This window comes from Gavia stellata, chromosome 5 (assembly GCF_030936135.1).
Source record: "Gavia stellata isolate bGavSte3 chromosome 5, bGavSte3.hap2, whole genome shotgun sequence".
Lineage (NCBI taxonomy): Eukaryota > Metazoa > Chordata > Aves > Gaviiformes > Gaviidae > Gavia > Gavia stellata.
In genome coordinates this window covers 37343498-37368703 of record NC_082598.1, presented here as the reverse complement: position 1 = coordinate 37368703, position 25206 = coordinate 37343498, and the positions used below count along the sequence as shown (strand labels likewise).

General features: G+C 39.8%; 1 protein-coding gene across 6 annotated transcripts in view; it reads left to right on the top strand.

Annotated features, from left to right (window-relative positions):
• Positions 1-19018, top strand: part of TENM3 (teneurin transmembrane protein 3) — a 321566-nt gene extending 302548 nt beyond the window's left edge. For all 6 annotated transcript variants that reach the window (XM_059817992.1, XM_059817991.1, XM_059817990.1 and 3 more), the window contains 6 exons: positions 1095-1270; positions 1983-2218; positions 8834-9130; positions 10348-11959; positions 14757-14887; positions 18263-19018. In XM_059817992.1, the coding sequence (XP_059673975.1) occupies positions 1095-1270; positions 1983-2218; positions 8834-9130; positions 10348-11959; positions 14757-14887; positions 18263-19018 (3208 nt within the window). The remainder of the gene's footprint in view (positions 1-1094; positions 1271-1982; positions 2219-8833; positions 9131-10347; positions 11960-14756; positions 14888-18262) is intronic.
• Positions 19019-25206: the final 6188 nt, after the last annotated feature.

The window sequence follows — 25206 nt, the reverse complement described above, 5'->3', positions numbered from 1 at the left end:
TTAGTTGATGGTTGGACTTGATGATCTTACAAGTCTTTTCCAACCTTAATGATTCTGTGATTCTGTGATTCTTTGATATGCTAGCTGTTCTGATTTCCAGCTACAAGCAGTGTAAGTAGATTAAATTAGCATGTCCAGAGAAGGGCAACGAAGCTGGTGAGGGGTCTGGAGCACAAGCCTTATGAGGAGCGGCTGAGGGAACTGGGGTTGTTCAGTCTGGAGGCTGCGGGGAGACTTTATCACTCTCTACAATTACCTGAAAGGGGGTTGCAGAGAGGTGGGTGTTGGTCTCTTCTCCCAAGTGACGAGTGACAGGACAAGAGGAAATGGCTTCAAGTTGCGCCAGGGGAGGTTTCGACTGGATATTATGAAAAATTTCTTTACTGAGAGAGTGGTGAAGCATTGGAAGAGGCTGCCCAGGCAGGTGGTGGAGTCCCCATCACTGGAGGTGTTCAAGGAACGTGTGGATGAGGCATTGTGGGACATGCTTTAGTGGGCATGGTGGTGTTGGGTTGATGGTTGGACTTGATGATCTTACAGGTATCTTCCAACCTTAGTGATTCTGTGATTACCCCAGATTCTTTCTCTTAATAACAGAAGGCATGTTAAGCACTCAGGAACAGGAGGGCAGGTGGTCTGCATAATAATGAATAGGAAGGACCCAAGAGACACTCTTATTAAGATACCCTTTTTATGAAAAAATTTGAGGATTCCTACAATAACAGCAAAATCTAGTCCAATAATAGGGAGTGACTACAGAATGCTACGGAATTTAGCACCAATAAATATGCTGCCTTTGAAATGGTGAATTAGATGTGCAGCAGGATCTGGTCACGCTTCAAAGAATAATATGCAGAGCTGAAGATCCATCTGTTTGCTCTTGCTATCACCATTGAGGCTCCTGTATGTTAAGCAGTCTTTTGACTACTTCAAAGTACGTTTGAAGTCTTTGCTGTGCCCATCCCATGCACAAAAAAGCAAACGTGCCTTAACAATATGAGTAGCTGGTATTTTTGTTCATTTTACTTGTAAATGAAAACAATTTGTTCCTGCTATGTATCATTTCTGGACTCTTTTTTTTCTTTTTTTTTCAGCTACGATAGTGAGGGCCGTCTAACAAACGTTACATTCCCAACTGGAGTTGTCACTAACCTTCATGGGGAAATGGAAAGGGCCATTACAGTGGACATTGAGTCATCCAGCAGAGAGGAAGATGTCAGCATCACTTCCAACTTATCGTCAATTGATTCTTTCTATACCATGGTTCAAGGTACTGTAAGCAAAAGATTTTTCAGCAGATGCTGACCTGAAAACTCTTTTCTTATGGTACAAGCAGCTCTGATCAGATGCATTAGAGGGAAACTTTAGAGACATAGTGTTTGGAGGAAGGGGTGATACATAAATGTTTTTATACATACTTAGAAAGAACTCTTCAGGGAAAGAAGGAGTTGCAATGAAAGTAGAATGAAATACGTTTTCTAACCAAAAAGCTTTTGTAATCAGCTATGGGAAGTAGTCAGAATACCTACTTGGCATTAACAGGGAATGTCGGAAAGGAGAAAGAAATGGATTGAAAGGGAAATAGGTGCAGAAATAGCGTGAAGTGAGTTTTTAGCTTTAAAATAGCATATGACATCCCAGCAGCCACATCCTTGCAAAAGTCAGTAGTCACAGTATGCTTAGGATTAGGCCAGAAATGCCTAATGAAACAGCAGAAAATGTGTTCTATGCCAGTCCAAAGAATATACTCTGAGGGTGGGATTTTCCTAAGTGTTTAAGCGACTTTGAAGATAGGTCCCAACGGCATTTGTGCTCTCATGTGATACAGATACTCTTACCAATCTCACCCTGGGTGTTTATTACCATTGGGTCAGTTATGTGAAGTCAAGATGTTACATGCACATATTGCATAAAATGCGCAGGACAAAATCAGACTCTTAACCCATGTAGGAAACCTGTGCTTCTCTTTTTTGCCTTTTCAGATCAGTTAAGAAATAGCTACCAGATTGGTTATGATGGCTCACTAAGAATCCTGTATGCCAGTGGCCTGGACTCACACTATCAGACAGAGCCACACGTGTTGGCTGGCACTGCCAACCCAACAGTGGCAAAGAGAAACATGACCCTCCCAGGGGAGAATGGTCAGAACCTGGTGGAGTGGCGATTCCGGAAAGAGCAAGCCCAGGGAAAAGTCAACGTGTTTGGCCGAAAGCTTCGGGTAAGCACGCAAGTATGCGTGGTATCTACTGCATTCTCATTAAGTGATAGGAAATGTAAATGCATTACTGTAGGTATTACCATCCAACAACCACAGAATAGCTGTAGACAAGCTTACTGTAGAGCTGGAAGTACTTGCTTTTATTATTTCATTTATTGGCTGTTTTTCCTTATTAATTGCTCTTTTCTGTGGACTTTAAACTGTTGGGTTTAGCCTGGAATGCATTGGAATGAATCGGGATAAAAGAATCATTTTCTGCTTTCCTTCACTGTTTTTGTTTCTGATACTGAATTCACACACCTGATTTTGAATCTTGTTTTAAATTATTCTACCATAAGTTAGTACAGTCCTAGCATTCTCTTTCTTTTTTACTTTAAATAAACATTGTACTAATACTTATTTTCTGGTAGAAGGGGTTTAACTATGTGTGCCTGTGTACGGCATATTCCTCTAAGTATGTCTTTACCATTTTGTGGGCATTTCTTCTTCCTACATAGTGAGTGAAATATAAGTAGGAAGCAAACTATGATTTATGACAGTCATTTGGTAAAGACAACATAGATTAAGCGTTTAAATTGGGTTGCTGGGAGACCATTTCAAGACCACATCGGAGGTCTGACTTTCTATTAGACTCAAACTCAGTTCTTTAAAATAAGGCCTAGGCAGTATATCAAATGAAGGTAAGTCATTTCAGACCACTTGACTTCTAAGAGGTAATATGCCATTTTAAATCTCAAAATATTTTATATCTTCCTTTGGGACGAGAAAGGAGGGAATGCTGTCATGCACCTTATATTCCTCTCTACCACTTGGTCTGCAAGAAGAATGGATTTTTGCCAAGAGGGAAGGATGATTATGCACAGTAGCTGCTGCTTAAGAACAACATACTTGTACCTAGCTATGGCAGCTATGGATAAGGAAGAGGTAAAGGAAGCCATGCTTCTGGAGCTCATCCTTGTGGTTCTGGTTCATAGGCATGTCATTACATAGCACGGTGGGATATTACACCTGCCAATTCATTTGTGAAAGAAGCCCAAGAGAAAATAAAATAACCATACCAATGGCATTTGGTTTTGGCAGTGAAACAAATCGCCATGAGCCCAGTTCTCAAAAGTGAAGCAAAATTTGGCATTCAAGTGCAGAGGAGGTAAAAGAAATGTCATGGGCAACTGTAACTTGGAAGAGTTAACAGGAAAAAAGGAATAGCAGAGAAGAAGGAAAGATATAACAAGAAGGAGGGGAAAGTGAGAGATTATAGATTAGGATAAAATAGTAATTAAAAGTGTATATACAAATGGGAGGAGTAGGGCAGGCGGAGAATAGGGGCTAATAAGAGGAAAATGCCTCAAAAAAAAGAGTACAGAAACCTGTCAGCAAATAAAAAAAAAAGGAAGGTTTTTTGAAATTGATTTACATGGGAAGATATTACAGAAATGTCGCTCAGGGGTGAGTGGGGAGATGTAGGAAAGCAGAGAAAGAAAACAACAGAAAGAAGAACAGGAATAACTTAGGGAGCTCATAATTTCTATCTACAGATATGTCAGTAACATTTTGCTGCAAAGAAGACAAATGTAGACAAAAAACAGTGACAAAATGTATTGTCAGTAAATGTACTCATATATATGACACTTTCACTGCATTATATATATGCAGTATCCAACATTACAAAGTACATTCTCAGGTACTCTCTTGGTTTTCTATCTTGTATTAGTTCTACCCACTACTAGTAGTCTTTATAAATAAATTAATTAGGAATTATGTCACCTTCCCTTAACTAAACAATACTCTGTCAATCTTACTTTTGTTCAGACTTGTTTCATATTTGTTCGATAAGCTAGTTTTGTCCCTGGACCTGTATGTTTGGTCTGTAGGCTGGCCTTTGGCAGAGGTCTTGACAGTCCTCTACATGAAAGAGCCAAGAGCCTTTTTAGGGCATTTGTATTGAGGCCAGACAGACCCTCACTCACAAGGGTCTCAAATAAAAAAACTGGTATGAGCTCTGTCTCAAGGGGTGCACCCAGAGTAGACAGGTAACATAGACAAGGGAGCTCACAGGAAGAGTTTGTTCTGCCTCATCCTGAGACCTGGCTGCTCCAAGCTCCGCAGAGGTCCCCAATTTTCACATTACCTCTTGAATCTCTGTAAGGCACAGCAATATACTTCTACTCCTAATGAGGGAATCACAGTCAAATTTCATGCTACTCATTGGAAAGAAAAACAGGAGTTAAAGCATAGCAGGGTAGATGGACGCCTAAATTACTGAAACGTAGCAGGACAGTAGGTAGGGACTGTCAAGAGACTCAGTTTTGTGTCGTTCCTGAATTACTATTTTGTATTGGGTTTGCATGGCAATGTTTTGGTAGCGGGGGGGGACTACAGGGGTGGCTTCTGTGAGAAGCTGCTAGAAGTTTCCTCCATGTACAATAGAGCCAGTGCCAAGTCCAGACGGACCAGACGGACCAGCCAGGTCCAGACGGACCCGCCGCTGGCCAAGGCGGTGGTAGCACTTCTGGGGTAACATTTCACAGAATCACAGAATCATTAAGGTTGGAAAAGACCTGTAAGATCATCGAGTCCAACCATCAACCCAACACCACCATGCCCATTAAACCATGTCCCGAAGTGTCACATCTACACGTTTTTTGAACACCTCCAGTGATGGTCACCACCACCTGCCTGGGCAGCTTATTCCAGTGTCTCACCACTCTCTCAGTAAAGAAATTTTTCCTAATATCCAGTCTAAACCTCCCCTGGCGCAACTTGAAGCCATTTCCTCTTGTTCTGTCTCTAGTTACATGGCAAAAGAGACCAACAGCCACCTCTCTGCAACCCCCTTTCAGGTAATTGTAGAGAGCCATAAGGTCTCCCCTCAGCCTCCTCTTCTCCAGACTGAACAACCCCAGTTCCCTCAGCCGCTCCTCATAAGGCTTGTGCTCCAGACCCCTCACCAGCTTCGTTGCCCTTCTCTGGACATGCTCCAGCACCTCAATGTCCTTCTTGTAGTGAGGGGCTTCTGTAGTTTCAGAAGGGTGAAAAAACTGCACAACACCAGCAGCAGTCAGAAGAGAGGAGTGAGAATATGTGAGAGAAACAGCTCTGCAGACACCAAGGTCAGTGAAGAAGGAGGGGGAGGAGGTGCTCCAGGCACAGGAGCAGAGATTCCCCTGCAGCCCCTGGTGAAGACCATGGTGAGGCAGGCTCTATCCCTGCAGCCCATGGAGGTCCACAGTGGAGCAGATATCCACCTGCAGCCCATGGAGGATTCCACACTGGAACAGGTGGGTGCCCAAAGGAAGCTGTGACCCTGTGGGAAGCCCGCGCTGGAGCAGGCTCCTGGCAGGACCTGTGGACCCGTGGAGAGAGGAGCCCACGCTGGAGCAGGTTTGCCGGCAGGACTTGTGACCCTGTTGGGGACCCACACTGGAGCAGTCTGTTCCTGAAGGACTGCACCCTGTGGAAGGGACCCCTACTGGAGGAGTTCGTGAAGAACTGCAGCCCTTGGGAAGGACTCATGTTGGAGAAGTTCATGGAGAACTGTCTCCCATGGGAGGGACCCCACGCTGGAGCAAGGGAAGAGTGTGAGGGGTCCTCCCCCTGAGGAGGAAGGAGCAGCAGAAACAACATGTGATGAACTGACCGCAACCCCCATTCCCCGTCCCCCTGCATCGCTCAGGTGGAGGAGGCAGAGAAAATCGGGAGTGAAGTTGAGCCTGGGAAGAAGGAAGGGTTGGGGGGAAGGTGTTTTAAGATTTGGTTTTATTTCTCATTACCCTACTCTGATTTTGATTGGTAATAAATTAAACTAATTTCCCCAAGTCGAGTCTGTTTTGCCTGTGACAGTAATGGTAAGTGATCTCCCTGTCCTTACCTCGACCGACGAGCCTTTCGTTATGTTTTCTCTCCCGTCCAGCTGAGCAGGGGAGTGAGAGAGTGGCCTTGGTGGGCACCTGGCATCCAGCCAGGGTCAACCCACCACATATTTTTATCATAAGGAAACCCAGAGGTTTCAAATATATTTGGAGTGTGACTGTCTTAGGCACAATCAAAACCTTCAAGTTTTGCTGTAAAAGCATTTTGGTAGCAGAGCTGTTGTTAAGAAACGATTCAGTTGAAGGCAGTATTTTAGCTGATATATGTTATTCCAGCCCCATACTGTCCAGTGAAAGAAGTTTTATCACCAAAACTTGTTGTTATTATAATTGCCATCTGTATTACAAGATTATGCAAGCACAGCCAGAATTTCACCAAAAGCTCATGTCTGAAAGCAAGAGCACTGTCAGCAGAATCTGGAAGCATGAATCTGTCTGGAGAAAGAAGCATTTCCTTTCCTTCCCCTCATATCCTGCCCTTACACAGACCGGATAGATGGAAAGTGAGAAGGCAAGGGATGTTATTATCCCATTTAGCAGATAAGGCAGTGAGACAGCCAGATTAAGTACTTTGCTGCAATTTACACCGGAAGGATGTGCTTAGCCAAGAAATTAACCACAATTGCTTGGACATCTGCCTTCACCATAAAACCACACTTCCCTCTTTGCCAATTCAGAAATTAGAAGTGCCCATTCTCGCTTCAGTGTCTAAGCCCAAGAGGTAGACAAGAAAATTAATAAAAATCTTAATTAAATGTAAAATAAGGAAGGGAAGATGGAGAGAAAGGGAGGAAAAAAAAATCAGAGAAGCAAAACAGGCAGGGAGATGCAGAGATGAGTGCAGGCATGTGTGGGAGAGTCTGGGAAGTAAAAGCCAGAGATAAACAAGATTTAAGAGTGAATTGAGGCAAATGATTGAATATTAAATGTTGGAAAATTAAACAAAAGCTAGCTGAAAAAAGTCCAAAAAAATGACAAAAAGGAAGTGAATGGGAATGCTTCATAGTTAAGTTTAACCTAGAATCAGTCTTGTAGCATTAATTTTTCGAAGTATATTTAAATAACATTTGATGGCTCATTAAACATATAAAGTAGCTGTTCTGCTAGACGTTGTGTTCCTTATTTAGAAGATTTACATGAAAACATGATTTTTGTTCTGAATTTGATAGTGCAGGTTGTTCTCATGCCAGTGATTTCATATTGAAAAAGAGAAAGGTAATGTAGATAGACAGATACATATATAAGTAAAACTGAGCATTTGTAGGATTTTTTTTTTTCTTATTTGCCTATGACCCATCACCAGCAGTTTAATACTTTTTATGCCAATAATAAAGGATCTAATTGATATTGACTGTTTAGAAGCTTATCAGCCTCAGGGTATAAGTACCAAGGTCCATGATACATGGATTTTTGAACATGCAGCCCTGAAAAATGCAAAGATCCTCCAGTCATTTCTTTGGTCAGGATATCTATTTTCTTGTTCTTTTCTGAATGTTATTTAGCCATCTTTCTTCACCTCTCTGTAACATACGCATCAAGTACTTGAAAAGGAACATTAAAAAAAATCTTAATACACATAGCTGTATGTCCATTTGTCCCCTACTTCCCGTATGTTACCAAAATACAGTGTTGAAAAATGTTAGTTATCAGTGTTTCACCCTCACCTGGAATAACTTCAAAAGGACACAGCAGATATACAGAAATGGTTTACAGATGAACAAAGAAAACCTAGGGGCCTGTTTGAGAACACTAAAAAACAGTTCAGTGCAGAGGGGGAACAGAGAATTGCGAAGATACCGATGTGGGAAAAGAAAACCAGATATTTTCCTTTCATAAATACAAAAATGAGAGTTGATTCACTGAAACTGAAAGTTAGGATATTTAGAACACTAAAGTGGGGGGCAGAACTTCAATGTACAAGTATTACATAGAAATCCCTATCCACCACTACAGTTTACATATATAAATAATAGAATTTTCTACATAAATGTATCTAGGCTAAGACTTTAATTTCAAATTAAAACAGTTATAAACTTCAAAGCATTTATACCTGGTTTTCAGTGGTTCAGTAGTCTTCCAGTTAGTTATGGCTTTAAGTGGTCAGTTAACTAGGCAAAAGACATAATCCTCTACTAAGGAATTCAGCCTCATAAACATATTGCAGCTGTGGATGGTACGCTGAGTTAAACTTCCATTTGATCCAGAAGGAGCAAGCCTATGTTCTAAAAACTGTTTAATCTTAGTTTGAAGATTTAACATGCTTTTGAAGGTCTGAATTTTGTATTTACCATTTTGAAAAATACTTGCTGTGGAGGATTAGGATTCAGTTCTTTCTTAGCGTGATTGTTAAGAACTGGACAAGTGGTTGCTGGGAATAGTTTTGACAATAATTTGCAGATATACTTTGGACTGCCTACAAAAGAAGTAGTTTGTTCACTGGAATGGCCTTTTTTATTACAGAAGTTTTCAGTGCACATCTTTCAGTATTTTCTTAACAGTTGACTAAGCATCAAGAAAGAACATATTGCAACAAATTCTGGGCCATCTCTTCATATAATGAGACCTTCTAAAGTAGATGCTAATGTAGTGCCTTACATTTATATCAAGAAGTTGCTAAAATAATTTATGCACACAGCAAATCAATCACTGTAAATGGTATTTAAAGAATAGCTAGCTTTGTGGGAATAAGAAGTGGCTAGGGTTTGAACATCATGATTTATTGTGTCATTTTGTTTGCTTTAAAAAGGTTAATGGCAGAAACCTCCTTTCAGTTGACTTTGATCGAACCACAAAGACAGAAAAGATCTACGATGACCACCGTAAATTTCTGCTGAGGATTGCCTACGACACGTCAGGGCACCCCACCCTGTGGCTACCGAGCAGCAAGCTGATGGCTGTCAATGTTACCTATTCATCCACAGGTCAAATAGGCAGCATACAGCGAGGGACGACTAGTGAAAAAATAGAGTATGATGGACAGGGAAGGATAGTGTCTAGAGTGTTTGCTGATGGGAAAACATGGAGTTACACATATTTGGAAAAGGTAAAAACACTCAGGTTTTAAAAAATGCTTTGAATGTGCTGAAATTCTGCAGCATCTGACTGCTGCGTGCAAAGCAAAAACAGGTAGTAGAAGCGAAGCACATTTCGATTATTCTAAGTATCAACATGTGATTCCTAGGGGAATGTTTTGTACAATAGATATGTAATCATGCTGTAGCTAATTGCTAGGAATTGATGTATTTTTAAATTCTTTAGGCCATTGACTAACAAGAAGCAGCTGTATTTACCTTTTATCTTAACACTTAAGGTACAGGGACTAGATCTCTGCAATGTATTTTAGTTGAAAATAATTTGTTTGTAAATTCTTCACTGTTGATTTTTTCACTACCAAGAAAAGCTCTTGTTTCTAAATAGTTGCAGCTGTCAATTTGTACTTGCTATATGTTGTAGCATCAAAATAAATGATAGGGAAAAGATCAGGAATCTTCATTATATATAACAATTGCTGAATGATAGCTCTCCCTCTAGAAATATCTGTGAAAATCCCCCTTGTGAGATCTCATGCCTGCTATGCAAAAAGAGAATCCATTTCTTTCTGGGGTTTGAATATATTTCTGTTGAAGCTGTTGCTCAACAAATACTGTTTACTAGTGATTGCAGACGTAATTCAATCAAGGCCTATGATGCATAATAGCTATGCATCAGAAAAATGTCAGAATTATTCTGAGTAGCTCCTTTTGATAGAAATAATCAAACAATTGTTTTGCCTATGTCTAAAAGCTTATAGAACAAGAACACAGTATTCAGGGATCTCAGGCTATTCAAATTCTTCAAAAATCGTCTCTAATTGTAGGGAAGAAATTGTATCTCCCATATGTTGTTCTCCTCGTGAGTTAATGGCTCTAAGACAGTTTTACTTCTTCCCATATTAAATATGACTTATCTGAATCCATTGACAATCTGCTGTTTGGCTGTGAGTGCTTGATAAAAGAGTGATACAGTCATAACAAGTAGCAAATTGTGAATGTGGAACTACTAATTACAGAACCCCTTACAATTAAGCATCCAAATAAATTAGGCAGAGAGATGTTAACAACGTGTAAGGTCAAGGATAACTCAATTAAAGAGAAGATAATTTTCTCAAGTGGGAATGTCACATTTTCATGAAGAAATAGTATCAGTGTATTGGGGGGGGTGGGGGGGTGGTGTGTTATTCCACCATTTGTCACATGGTAAAAATCTGTTCTTAATTTTCAGTCAATGGTTCTTCTGCTTCATAGCCAAAGGCAGTATATCTTCGAATATGATTTGTTGGATCGGCTTTCTGCTGTCACCATGCCCAGTGTTGCTCGTCATACCATGCAGACTATCCGCTCCATTGGCTATTACCGGAATATATACAACCCCCCAGAAAGTAATGCTTCTGTTATAATGGACTACAATGAAGAAGGGCAGCTCCTTCAAACTGCGTTCCTGGGGACAAGCCGAAGAGTATTATTCAAGTACAGACGGCAGACCAAGCTCTCAGAAATTTTATATGATAGTACAAGAGTTAGTTTTACTTACGATGAGACAGCAGGAGTCCTGAAAACAGTAAACCTCCAAAGTGATGGTTTTATCTGCACCATTAGATACAGGCAAATTGGCCCATTGATTGACAGACAGATTTTCCGCTTTAGCGAAGACGGAATGGTAAATGCCCGATTTGACTACAGCTATGACAATAGCTTCAGAGTGACTAGCATGCAAGGTGTCATCAATGAAACCCCATTGCCTATTGATCTCTACCAGTTTGATGATATCTCTGGCAAAGTTGAACAATTTGGAAAATTTGGAGTTATATATTATGATATTAACCAGATCATTTCAACAGCTGTAATGACCTACACAAAACACTTTGATGCACATGGCCGCATCAAGGAAATTCAATACGAAATATTTCGGTCATTAATGTATTGGATTACAATTCAGTATGATAACATGGGACGAGTAACAAAAAGAGAGATTAAGATCGGGCCATTTGCCAACACCACGAAATATGCTTATGAATATGATGTAGATGGTCAGCTCCAGACAGTTTATCTGAATGAAAAAATAATGTGGCGATACAACTATGACCTGAATGGTAACCTCCACTTGCTCAACCCCAGTAGCAGCGCCCGTTTGACGCCACTTCGTTATGACTTGAGAGACAGAATAACTCGACTAGGTGATGTTCAGTACCGATTAGATGAAGATGGATTTCTGCGTCAGAGGGGTACTGAAATCTTTGAATACAGTTCCAAGGGCCTTCTTACTCGAGTTTATAGCAAAGGCAGCGGGTGGACGGTGATTTACCGTTATGATGGACTTGGACGACGAGTTTCCAGTAAAACTAGCCTTGGACAGCATCTCCAGTTTTTTTACGCAGACCTTACTTACCCAACCAGGATAACTCATGTATATAACCACTCAAGTTCTGAAATCACATCTCTTTACTATGATCTGCAAGGACACCTTTTTGCCATGGAAATTAGCAGTGGAGATGAGTTTTACATTGCATCAGACAATACAGGGACACCACTCGCTGTTTTCAGTAGCAATGGTCTCATGCTTAAACAAATTCAATACACTGCTTATGGAGAGATCTATTTCGACTCTAACCTTGACTTCCAGCTGGTAATAGGATTCCACGGAGGCTTATACGACCCCCTGACCAAGCTAGTCCACTTCGGAGAAAGAGATTATGACATACTGGCAGGCCGGTGGACAACACCTGATATTGAAATCTGGAAGAGAATTGGGAAGGATCCAGCTCCTTTTAATTTGTACATGTTTAGAAATAACAACCCAGCCAGTAAAATACATGATGTGAAGGATTATATCACAGGTAAAAGAAGGTTACTTAATTGCAAAACTGTCTCCCATTTGCTCAAAAATTTACCTTTCTGTGTTTTCATAATCTGGAATCTGTGTTCTCATAATCTGGATCTGGGTTATAGCCTGAGGATATTGTCTGGGAGAGGTTAGTGAAGAAATTTTCAGGGGAGATAACTGTTCAGAAAAGTACTCGGTGTTTAGAACCAGATCAACAAAGTGATTTTAGCTTGGGGGTGCTGGACGTATAGACATCCAATTTAGACTAGAATTCACAATTTTGCTGAAGTACCTAAATACATCCTATTTGGAAAAGTTCTTTATGAGGAAGCATTAAGCACTTAACAATGAGAATAATTACAGCAAACATGCTTATCAGGAATAGTGAAATAGCAAATGGGAGATCTTGAAAATATCTCATCTAGCTTTAGACATTGATTTAGGTACCTGTGTAAGAGATTAAGATCCACAGGCCATTATTAGCTTTCAGGTTTAGGTAAGTAAACCTAAACCTTGTGCCCTACAGAGTCCTTACAGTGCTTTAATATTGAACCGTTGACCCAAAAAGATAATTCAGAGCATTTCAGTATACAGAGGGGGTGGGTATTCCAAAGTACATTTTGGAGTACCAGTGGAATACAGCTCTTCCGCGCCCACTGATGGAACTGTAACACAAGGTGCCTCAGCTAAAGATCTCAATGCACTGGGAGAGGAAAAAGGAGCCCTAGGTTCTCCTTCCAATACTGTTACGCATTACCCAGTGCTCTTACAATGAAAAAAATAGACTCCTTAAGCAAGTACAAGAGTCAGGAGTAAGAACCCCTCAGGCCTGTTCATGAGAATCTCCTTACATATGGATTAAGAGTCGGGCTTCTTCATGGCTCTCGGCTACTGAGCAGTAAAAAGTGCCTATTCATGGACCAAAAAGACCAAAGACAAGGGAGTGAGACTGTAAGGTAGCAAGGGCAGGAAGGGTCCAATTGTGACCAATATAACTCATCAGCATGGCAGCAAACGCTCACTGGAAGTTGGTTGATATTTTCCAGCGTAGGTTTTTGCAAGGCTACTAACGTAATTTGGCTAAGAAAGGGAAGTCCAATAAGCTCCAGGGCCAGCACAAAGTAATGAGTACACAGCCAGGAGCAGGGAAGGAGTAGGATATAGAAAAAGGAGTGTGAATTTCTCTTTTGTCAACAAAAAGCCACTAAAGTGCCACTTCTTGTATAACTGTGTTCTTAGGGAACCTATATACTTTTTGTGGGTCTCGAGTTAGTGATGTGTAGTGTTTTCCATTATTCTACGTACAAAAAATTCTGATTGCACATCACCAGAAGTTTCTGAAAAATGCATTGCTCAGATACATTTGAATTTTCGTATTTGAACAGATGTAAATAATCTGAAATATTTTACTCAGACGGTGCCAGACTACAGGAGGGGCTCAGCCCCACTTACTTAGAAGTTGTGAGACCACCACTCAGAAAAGCATCCTGGGAATGAAGTGGGTTTGTTAATTTAACAAGCAGTAGTTATTAATAGGGTTGCTAACGGGCTGCCTGGGAGCAAGGATAATAACAGACCTTTGAATCTGTCCTCTTTTAGCAGCATGTGCTGTAGGGGATGCAGTTACAATCAGATTCTTTGTGGCATTGAAAATGATGCACTTTTAGTTCAAAAATTACTCTCAAAATACAGTTTTAGTTCTTTTCTTAACATCTTTGATGTATGGAATACATAGACACACACTGCTTATATAAGGTTATCATTACAATGAGTAATTTGTCTGACTGGCAGTTTTAGATGCAGAGCCACATGAGGCGTATTATTTATCTAGAAAGGTTAGAAATTATTTTAAGGTAAGTATTTTTTTATTCTTTTAACATTTGGGAAAATTTGGTTCCTTGTTCCTCTTATTTGGGGTTTTCTTAAATGAAAACTACTAGACTTGGTGAGGAGCACTCTGCCAACTTCTGCTAAGCTTAGTATTTGTGAAAGATAGGGTAGAAAGACAGAAACAAGGCACAACACCCATTCTTGCCCAGCAATTGTTAACTAATTAATTGTTAGCATCCCTAATTTATTTATTTGTAACATAACATAAAATGTGTCATAAATAATGTTACCTGATGCTAATTTAGTATCCTGTCTGGTTACTGATGCAAGTGTAATACATTTAATTAACTTTTAATTTCATTGGTCCAACTTCATCTTGAAGTGGGGGAGATTTCTCCTGAATCAACATAAAATATCTGCCAAAACATTTAAAAGGTGATTGACCGTACAGGTGTTATTTCAGGGCTTGTTTGAAGACATTACAATAACACACATGTAACAAAAGGACAGATGTGCCCTGCAGTACTTTTTCTTTTTTGCTTTGTTTTAAAGTATTGATGATGAAGGTGCAACATAGAGGGTGTTCACCCTGACCATGAAATCCCAAATAGTTTAGGCTATAGTAGAAGAAAATCTCACTTTAATTGTGATCCTATAATTGCTCTGGAAGTCACTGACACCTTCAGAATTGCTGAAACCTGCAATGTCTTTCAAACGAGCATAGTGCAATTCTTACATAGAACAGAAGTTTTCTTTTAAGATTAGAACGTCCAAGTTTACTGCATAGGCTTGCTATTCTAGCTGTAGTACAAATCTAAATCCATCCATGTCAAAATGAAGACTGTTGAGTAATTTTCATGTTACAGAATGAAATCAACTATGCCAAAAACTATTCCACGTAAAAATGGTATGATTGCAAAATATAGAACATTTCCAATATTCTTCTCTTTTTTTTTTTTTTTTTAATAATTCTCTTTCAGATGTTAACAGCTGGCTGGTGACATTCGGCTTCCATCTGCACAATGCCATTCCTGGTTTCCCTGTTCCAAAATTTGATTTAACAGAACCTTCTTATGAACTTGTGAAGAGCCAGCAATGGGAGGACATACCAGTAAGAAACAAAACTAACATACAAATGGAACAAGACAGAATGGTCCCTTCTATTCAGATCTTATTAGGCATGGATAATCCTGACAGGGTTACTTGCTAAGTTAAATCTGAACAGTGCTTTTCAAACCTCTAATTTTTATCTACTTTCAAAATAATTTAAGAAATTACAGGTGGTGTTTTTTCTTACAGATTTGCTAAGTTAGGTACCATTTTAAATAAGCTTTTGTTTGTTTTCAACAATAATAAAAACGCAGAAAGACAATAATCAATGAAAAGAAGTTTAAGACCCCTTAAAGATGTCTAAGTTTTGTAGCAGAAACTACAGAGATTAGATTTGTACTAACACTCTCCCTGAAGGCAGAAACTGAACACTGTAGTAAAAAATACTGTGAAATAAACAGAAGAACAGGTGATATAAATTATGCATACCAGGCACCACGACACTTTTACTTCTCTTTAATATTAACCATGTTTTATATGTAAAGATAAAATATGGAAAATGAAATTACCTGAGGTAAAACCCATTACATTACATAAAACCAGAACTCCAGATGCTTATGAAGTTCTTTGGGAGGAAAAAAATGAACTTCAGTCTTGAAAACCTGCTACAGTTTTAAATGATGGAAGAAATAAATGTGGATGTTAAAATCTAAATCTGCTATTTAAGAAAATTATATTTACAAATCAAACTTACTCAAAGATCAAAGACTTATGCCCTCAAAAATCCTACAACTCTCAGTTAAGAAGGAAGTGTTAAGAGACAGTAAAATGGGTAATCCCATTCTGAGCAGTCAAAACCAGATCTCTTTTTATAAGAATCATGATAGAGAACTTTACGAGATTAAAAGAGGATATGATCTTGAAGAACCTTACAACTTAATTTAGACAAAAAATCATTAGAAGGGTGGCCCAGCAGCAGGGAGCACACAGAAGCTAATTTTGCATGCATGAAGTGACCCACTATATATATTTTTTAATAAAATCACATTTTATTTTAATAAACTAAAGTAACAGGGGAAGACCTGAGAGCACAGCATGAGAATAGTGTCTCCCATGAACAGCAGAAGCAGCAAAGGAGGAGCATTGCAAGTACTCCAGGCAAGGTGATTGTATCAGGAGATGATAGACCTGTCATCAGGCACAGCTGTGAAGAACTATCGGAGGTTGTTTATTTAGATCTCAAAGGCTTAAGAATGCAATTATCCACTAACACTAGCAAAGGTGCATCAGGAAAAGAACCAGTCTGGTCAAAGAGATGAGAGCAGACAGCTAGTTGTCAAAAATCTTCACGAAAGAGGTCAACAACGTGAGGAGTGCCTGGGGCATGTGACATGACAGAGAGAGAAGTGGGGGGAACACAAAGATTCAAAATTCGCAGGTAGGAAGAATCTGTTACTATGATATTCACTGTTGAACAAGCAAATGCAACCAGGAGCCAGAAGTAAACACACAAACCACTTAGTATTTTGAAACAATCTGGAGTGAGCGAGCTTTACTGAGCTCTGAGGTTTTGCTTCAGAACTCTAAGGACACATGTCAAAAATAAACAAACTTCGTCATTATGCAGTTGCTTTAGCATCTTGCTGCTCTGACTGATGAGCGTGCTGTCTCTAATATATTTTGTCCTCAATAGCTTTCATGTAGGATTTACAACAGCTGAAATCCGTACTTGTCAGCAAGTGCAGACAGGAATCTACCACATTCAAGAAGAGTTGAGAGTCCAAGTCAATTCATAATTCCCTCAAGAACTGTCCCCTCCAGAAAGCCACCCTCATGGCAGAGCAGAGAAGCCTTTGCAAACCTTTTGCCAGGCTTTGATTAGCAGCAAGGCTGAATTAAGGTTGTAGGAGTCTGTTAATGACTCCTGCTTGGTCTCCCACCCAGAAATTTCGGAAAACTAAACAGGCTTTTGCCTAATTTGTCAGCAGTGATCAAGTGGGTTAAACACTATTTTACTGAAGAGAGAAGGGGTCAATTGGAAGATGAACTGGATCATCTGCAGAAGCTAAGTACTCCTTTTCAAAAGCGCAGCCAAAGCTATTTAAATCTTCCTCTCTGTTTCCTGCTGAGACAATTGCTAGGGCAGCTGTCTACTCCCCACCTCCGTCAATACTAGCTCATTCACAGCTTGTAGCTGCTAAGACCCAGGGTTAGACAGGTAAGATGTGCCTATTCTGCGCAGTTGTAAGGTCTCACCCCAATCACAGTTGACCCCATAATGTGAGCTGCCCCACTACCTAGCTGCACTAGCTAACCATTCCTGCTAGCTACTCCTGCTCTTCTAGCTGTTCTGGCTAATCACAGCAGTTATGCTGTCAGGTCCCGTTCCCCAGCTAGCCTCTCTTTACCAAGGGTCCATTTGGCATGCTGAGTCACACATAGCTCTTAACAGTCAAGGAGACTTTTTAAACAGATTCTCCTATCCTAGCTTTTCCATCTTGTGCTTTTGCACCTCACAATTGTACCTCATATTTCCTCCCCTTTATAGCACACCTACCTTCTCAACAAGAACTGCCCCCCCCAGATACAGTAAAACATGAAATACCAAGTGAGCGTATTTTAGGCTTGCCCATTGGTTCTTTTCATTCATGGCCCCTTCTCTTCACTAGCTGTTAACAAAGCTGCTCATCTCTTTTAGGCAGCATGCTGATACTTGGAGTAAAATGGAAGCTCACACAATTGAATTGGCCACAGCTTTTTCACACATCCCCTTTTATCAGTTTCTGCAGTGATTTGCAAGAAAGGGCATCAGTCCCCAATATCCCACCCCTCAGCTCTGTACCGTTTACTTCCTTCTCTTTTACTCTAAAGACTATCATTACAGTTTGATTCCCCACCCTTGCTTTAGCAGTTTGAGGGGTTACGAGAGCCTCCCTGTAGTTTGGTCTCAGACTGCAACTACCTGAGAGACTCTGACCTCCTGACTCAGCATAAAGAAGGGCTTGTTCCTGTTCTAAAGCGCAGCTTCGTGGCCTGCAAAAATCTGCTCAATTTGGATGGACCCATGGTAGACAGGAGTCATAGTCAAACAAGCTCAGAGGATGAGATGACACTCTAGTAAAATAGCTCTTACCCATATTAAGTATTAGTATTGCAAAGGTCTGTCCTGTGCAGACAGTAAGTAGCCTCTGAAGTTAAATCTTATTTTTGTGCAGGTTCTCAGGGAGACAAAGGGAAAAAGCACTGAACATTATCAAATAAAATAGTCTTGTAACTCAGCAGAACAAGCAGTATGTAGATTTAATTAATTCCTTGGCACTGTCAGTTGTGGCATATCCTGTTGTCGTCCACGGGCAGCACACCAAGAAAGCCTGGCTGTTTGGCATCTAGAGGGCTACAGATGGCTGGTAAAACTTCTGTCTGTTCTTGTTTACAGCCAATTTCTGGAGTGCAACAACAAGTGGCGAGACAAGCAAAGGCTTTCCTTTCCCTGGGAAAGATGGCAGAAGTGCAGGTCAGCAGACGGAAATCCAGTGGAGAGAAGTCATGGCTGTGGTTTGCTACAGTGAAGTCTCTGATTGGGAAAGGGGTGATGCTCGCTGTCAATCAAGGCAAAGTGCAAACAAATGTGCTCAACATTGCGAATGAGGACTGCATAAAAGTGGCAGCTGTTCTGAACAACGCCTACTACCTAGAAAACTTGCATTTCACCGTTGAGGGAAAGGACACGCACTATTTTATCAAGACCACCTCCCCCGAGAGTGACCTTGGGACACTGAGGCTGACAAGTGGGCGGAAGGCCCTGGAGAATGGCATCAACGTCACTGTTTCCCAGTCCACCACTGTGGTAAACGGCAGGACTCGTAGGTTTGCTGATGTTGAAATGCAATATGGTGCTTTAGCGCTTCATGTCCGCTATGGCATGACACTTGATGAGGAAAAGGCCCGAATACTGGAGCAAGCCAGGCAAAGAGCTCTTTCCAGTGCTTGGGCCAGAGAACAACAGAGAGTAAGAGATGGAGAGGAAGGCGCCAGGTTGTGGACAGAAGGAGAAAAGAGGCAGTTGCTAAGTGCTGGAAAGGTACAAGGATATGATGGGTACTATGTACTCTCTGTGGAGCAATATCCAGAATTAGCAGACAGCGCTAACAATATACAGTTCCTCAGACAAAGTGAGATAGGAAAGAGGTAACACACTGGCTTAGCTCAGGCTGCCAAAGAGACTGTGTACCAGTGTCTTCTAAAAAGGAGACCAAACTGTTTTGCTGCATTACTACTTGAGCCTAAGCTTACATCTTTGCTCAGATTTTTTTCTGTAGCACAATCCGAACAGACTCTGAAACGAAAAGAGCGCCTTCCAGAAGAATGATACTGCTAATGACAAAACTTTTTTTTTTCTCAATGACCTTAAAGGTGATCTGCTTTAAAGAATATGTTTACATATGCATACCGCTGCACTCAAGTTGGACTGAAAAGTATTAAAAAAAGAAGAAGAAAAAAAAGAAGAAAAAAGAAAAGGCCTACAGTCTGTTCCTTTGAGGCACTGTATTTAATTAAGATACAGACCCATACAGTGTTTCCAAATATTACTGAATTGTTGACCTTTACTTACGAGAAGTACTCTCTCTCTCTCTCTCTCTCTCTCTCTCTTTCTCTCTCTTTCTCACTGCATAGGATGTGGTATATATCTGTTAATTTTAAAACGTGGGGCAAAAATTACTGTTTATAGACAACCCAACTGCTTTAAACTGTGCTGCTTTCTCAAAGGACATTGGCACAAGTGACTTATGCTACCATGGGAATTTAATAATGGATTTTACAATGCTAACATGGTTTGCCTTGGGGGGAAAATGGCAAGTAGAATCTTTGTTGCAGATAAGCAAAGGAAACCCTGATTTTTTTGTAAATTATGTGAGACAAGTTGTTTATGGATTTTTATATGAATTACAATTTACTGTACATCAAATACTAGTCTCAGAGAAGTTAATTTATGTAAAGTGTTTAAAAAAGTTTATACTTAAAAATAAAATGATAAAAACATGTTGTGTGTGATTTTTTTAAAGAAAAAGGAATTGCACCTTTTATGTTATAGCTGTACAGTATAAAGGATTATATTGTAGAGATATAACAGTGATGACTAATGTCCAAAAGTGTTAATATTTTTGTATTAGGTTTAAAGCTGTGCATCTATCACTCTGCTGATAGGATGGGACACTCCAAAGTGGCTGGCTGAATCAGACCGCAGCTCCCTCCCCTCCTGTACCTCTCCTGTCACCCAGGCCAGAGCCACTTCATCAGTCATTGTTAGAAGGCACAGTAACCAAATAAGTCTCGTTTATTATGATGGAAGACTTTAATAGGTTGGGTTTTCCTTGTCTTTTTCCAGCCCTAACGTAATAAATGGACATTTATTCATACCAGGTGGGGTTTCTGTTGTTTTTTTAGAAGCTTTTGTTTCACAATGGAGAGAATAGTGTCTCAGGTTCTTGGCAAATTGTATGTAGAAGAAAAAGAAATTATGTAGTTTCATCCAGTTATGTCAACTTTGTCTTCTGTATAATACAGCTCTTTTAGATGTTATAACTCCAGATAGAAGAAGCGTACCTCTGACCTGATGCTACAGAATTGCTCTTTAGGCAGGCAGGCTCTTCAGTAGGTTCATCTTCTGGCCTTCAGCTGGCAGATCAAATCCCATTACTGTGAACACTGAACCTGGGGATGGAGAGGAAGGTCCAATTCTAGTGCCTAGTCTGCATCTCCACACCACTGCATAGATTTGGCATGCTCTGCTCCAAGGCCCAGTATATTTGCTACAGGACAGAACTGAAGTGTGCAGCTGGTTCCTTTCAGGAAGCCTGTGGTGGCATCTATGGCATCTGTTCTACATCTTGGCTGAAACCATTCTTAGAGCTTTACTCTCATGAGCACTACCTTCAGCCACAAAAATAAATATTTTTAAGATGAGACAAAATTGGGGGGTTTTTTGATGTTCATTGAAATATACACAGTATTTCTATCCATGTATTATAATGATGAAACATAGTAAGTGAACGTGTCTTAACTATGAATGGTTCAAGTGGATGTAATAAAAATAGTTTTCTAACTGCTTTGTATTCTGAGAGTCTATGGTATTACATACTCTAAATTGCACATTAGGATTGTTTGAGAAACAGATTTGAATTTCTCCCAACCAAGTTGTTACCGAATCTACAGTATCAGTGCTATTACTGTATGTGTGTATTTGGTAGAGCATACAGAACTAATTAAACATATAATAAATGCTAATCATCTATTAGAATGAAAGCACAGATTAGTTGTTAGTATTTTTACCCTTGAAGCCTTGAGGGCCCTAAATTTAGAAAGGATGGTATGTCAGACCCCAGAGGCGTGTCATTGATCTACGTATTCTTTTTAAAGATGTAAAATGCTAGGTGTTTGCAGTTCTGTTGGGTGGCTCTTCCACAGCACTGTATTTAGCATGCTGTAAGTGCTCTCTGTTGAAATAGGCTCATATTCTAAATTATGTCAAATGTTTCTGTTCTGTTTGAATATGAAAAGCTTGTATAACATGTCAACAATGAAATATATCTTCTACTTGACGCGTACCAGTTCCTTCTCCTTTGTTCTGGCACCAATAAACAACAAATTATAGTATCTGTTGGTGATCATTTTAGATAAAGTCAAATCAAGCCAATTAGCGGCCTTGTTAGTGGGTATAATGAGCCTATTTCTTGCTAAAAAAGACTTGTGATGTGGACATGCTCCTGCAGGAAATAGTGACCTTGGGGAATATATAAACTAAAGATCTTTTTAAAGAAAAAAAAAAAACTATAATTAAAAGAAGCGTATTACAAGAAAAAGAGGATTCTAAGTATTTTAGGCAATGCCAGTCAAAATGCTATCCTGATATTTTGAGATGTATATTTCGTCTGATTTGTATTGTTCTTTTAATTTGCCTTCTTAACTTTATATGTGTCCTGAATTTTCCACAAATTGATAACTATAGATTGCATCTAGGCTTTCCAATAAAAGCCAACCCAATGTGTGTGTCTGTGTCTGTGTTTATATTTGTTTTTTAAATCTGTATGTCAGATACTGCATCTGTGCTATTGCTTTTCTCCTTGTATCGAAAGAAGCAAAAACTGATCCAGTTGCACTGGTATTGATTCATTTGCTTCACAGTTGGCAGTGTCTTTTTTGACTCTGTCCAATGGCCTCGTCTGCTAACTCAGCAAAGTGAATTACTCCATGGGATCTCTCAGGTGGCCTACTTTAGAGAAAACATTAAATATACCTCACAAAGCCAAATCTTTTATAGATAAGGAAAAGCCAAAGAACAAAAAAATCACTTAGAACTGTTTTCTCTCATGTTCTCCTGAGTAAAAATACAACAAAAAGTATTTGATTATAAATAATTAAGTTGGCACTGGTAGTTACGTATATACACAGAAGAGATCCTTCAGTCTGCATTGAGATCCACTTTGCAGAAAGTGCTGACTTCAGCACTGCTGTATGTCAAGAGACTGCTTTGATTGTAGTTGGAACAGGCAGACTTCACCACACTTGCTTTGTAGTGACAACCTTGGGTTGGTAACATGTTGATCCAGCACGGATCAGGTCACTCTGCTTAGCTAACTGTGGCCTAATTTTGTTATTTAAAAAAAAAAAGAAAAAAAGCCAGTAAGAGAGCTTTGTATGTTCACACTTGGGACATGAGAGATTTGCATTTGACAAGGGAAAAAGAATGTCTGTTACCACTGCCACTCTTCAGAGGCACTTTCAAAGTGATGGCTTAAAGACTGTAAAAGAAAAAACACTGCATAAAATAACAGTTTAAAATTATTGTCTGTGAGAGAATAGGCTGCATTTGCAGTGAATTCAAGATGACAAGATGTTTGAATTCTGTTTCCAGAAAAAAAAAAGAAAAACCTTCTAAAGGTGTTAGTACCTTGGTTTACTGCTAACTCCAGAATGGCAACCTACAGCCATACATAGGGCCAGCTCGAGAACCTTTAAGAAAAAAGAGGAAGAGACTAGTGTGTAGTTCTTTGGGGATGGAAAACGCAAAGCAAAGACACTTCTTAGAAACAGCTTCTAAGCAGCTTATTAGAAGCTGCTTATTTGACACTTACTGGAAGCTGCCAGGGTTAAAAATAAGCCAAAGCAGAGAGCATCACACAGCATAAACTGAACAGCACAAGCACAGTGAAATCATACCCCTAAATGCAAAGCCACATCCAAACCTACCAGACTGATCAGCCTCTCATCTACAGCCAATTAGTGCTAAGGACTAAATATGCAATGCTTATAAAATTAAATTGATCTTTGGCTGCACACACAACTTGCTGGGGCTCAGTGAGCCAAAAAAAAGCCAAAATTAAAACCAGTTAATTGATGGGTAGGTGCCATTTTTCCCCCCTGGGAAAAAAGGAACACATGGTCTATAGCTATCATGCTGACGGACAGAGCTTAAGACTTTAATTTTTCCTCTTAAGTTTTTACCTTTGTGGCAGAGTGACCATATGAGGCAAATTTAACTGTGTGAGTGCCTAGGCTAGACCTATAAAAAAAGTCAAAACAGTAATAATAGATAAAGCCCTGGTCCTCCTCCCCAGCCCATTTTTCAACAGGAATAACATAAATAAGGATGCTAGCGCTTCATTAAGTGCACCACCAAAATCTGAAAAAAATGCAGCTTGTCTGTTCATCCATCTCAGAAACCTGAGTATTGCAGATCGCTAAAAATGTCTTAGACCTCTCAGGGTGAAAAGATGGTGGAAAGGTTTGCTTCTCATGCCACCTTCCAATCACAAGATATAATATTGGCTATTGCAGTTGGCACTATGATGGTGACAAAGGAGCAAGAACATGCTGACGCTCGGGCACAGTCTGCCCTGCAAGACTTATCCTAGTAAGGGGATGTGCTGGGGATGGTGGGGGAGGGAGAGGGAAAGGGAGGCGGCCTGTCATTAGGTGGTCTAAAATGCAACAGTGAGAGTGAAGTCACACAGTATCGCACAAATACTGGCATGACGATTATCTTCACTATTCTTTGTACGCATGCCTTAAAAAAAATTTAGAAAAAAGAATATCCCGGCCTGATTTCTAGCATCACAAATGCATGCAATTCTGAGCTGCACAAGGATGACATAAAATGCATTCGTAAATAAAGATAAACATGCTAAATGTTGTTCCCCACTTCTAAACAAAGCAAACTAAACAGCAACACCATCCCTTTCTTTAAGTACGTAAGAGTCTTGTGCAATTTGGAAGGTGTAGAACAAGCATAATAACATGGCAGCTCATTAGAGTGTCATGTTTTCACAGAACCTATTTTATTGTGTTTAGTAGTTCTGCCGGTAAACTCTCTTGCTGTTAATCACTATAACTTCCTAGGTAAATTGAGTAAACCTTTTAATTTACTAAGTTAAAATTCTGTCATTGAGGAATATAAATTTCTAGAGAAGCATGCTTTTTTTTTCCCTACTATAAACTAAGTCAAAGCTCATAGTAACGTAATTATGCAGCTTTGAGTTAATAGTTCCCACAAAGCTGTCTTAATAAAGCCTTTTGGGATTCAGGAGGAAAACAAGGAAATTCGGAAACTAAGAACAGGGCTGGAAGGCGACAACATGTTTCAACTGGCTCTAGTTACTCAATCACACTTAAGCTGTCTGAGACAGCAGGGAGAGTGCCATGCATTACAGAGGCACACGGGAAATGATTATCCCAATGCAATGAAGTATTTCCGCATTCTAAGCCCAGGAATAATTTTAAAACTGAAATTACAGGAATGGCTATCTAATGAACCAATTATTAACCTTACATCAAACAAACAAAAAAAAACAGTATAGGGAAAGCTAATGAAGGAATCAGTTAAGAATTCAAATCTGAGAGTAACTACAGGCACGCAATGCTGTAGAAAAGTCCATCCAGTGTTTGCTGACAAGAACTACCAGGGAAAAAAATGGGAGGGGGAGCTGGGGGGTGTACAAGACCATAATACTAGGACCAGGTGTTAATCACCATTTTCCACAATGATGGGGATGCACATAGAAAAAAAAATTAGTGATGCCAACATCTGCAGATGACAAAAATTGATGGAGTGGCAAATAATAGCTAGGACAGAGCAGTCATACAGAACAACATGGATCACTCGCTGAAGTGAGCCCATTCAAACAAAATGCATTTTAATACAGGCAACTCCAGAAGTAAAATATCTCAGAATAAGAAATGCAAATCTTGCTATGAAAGGTATGTAGCCGCCTACAAGAAAGCAATGACTGGAAAGAATGAGGAGTGCATAATAGATAAATAACTCATTGTGAGATTCCAGTACAATAGTGGTGGCAATGCAGAGCTCATAAGGGTGGAGAAGTT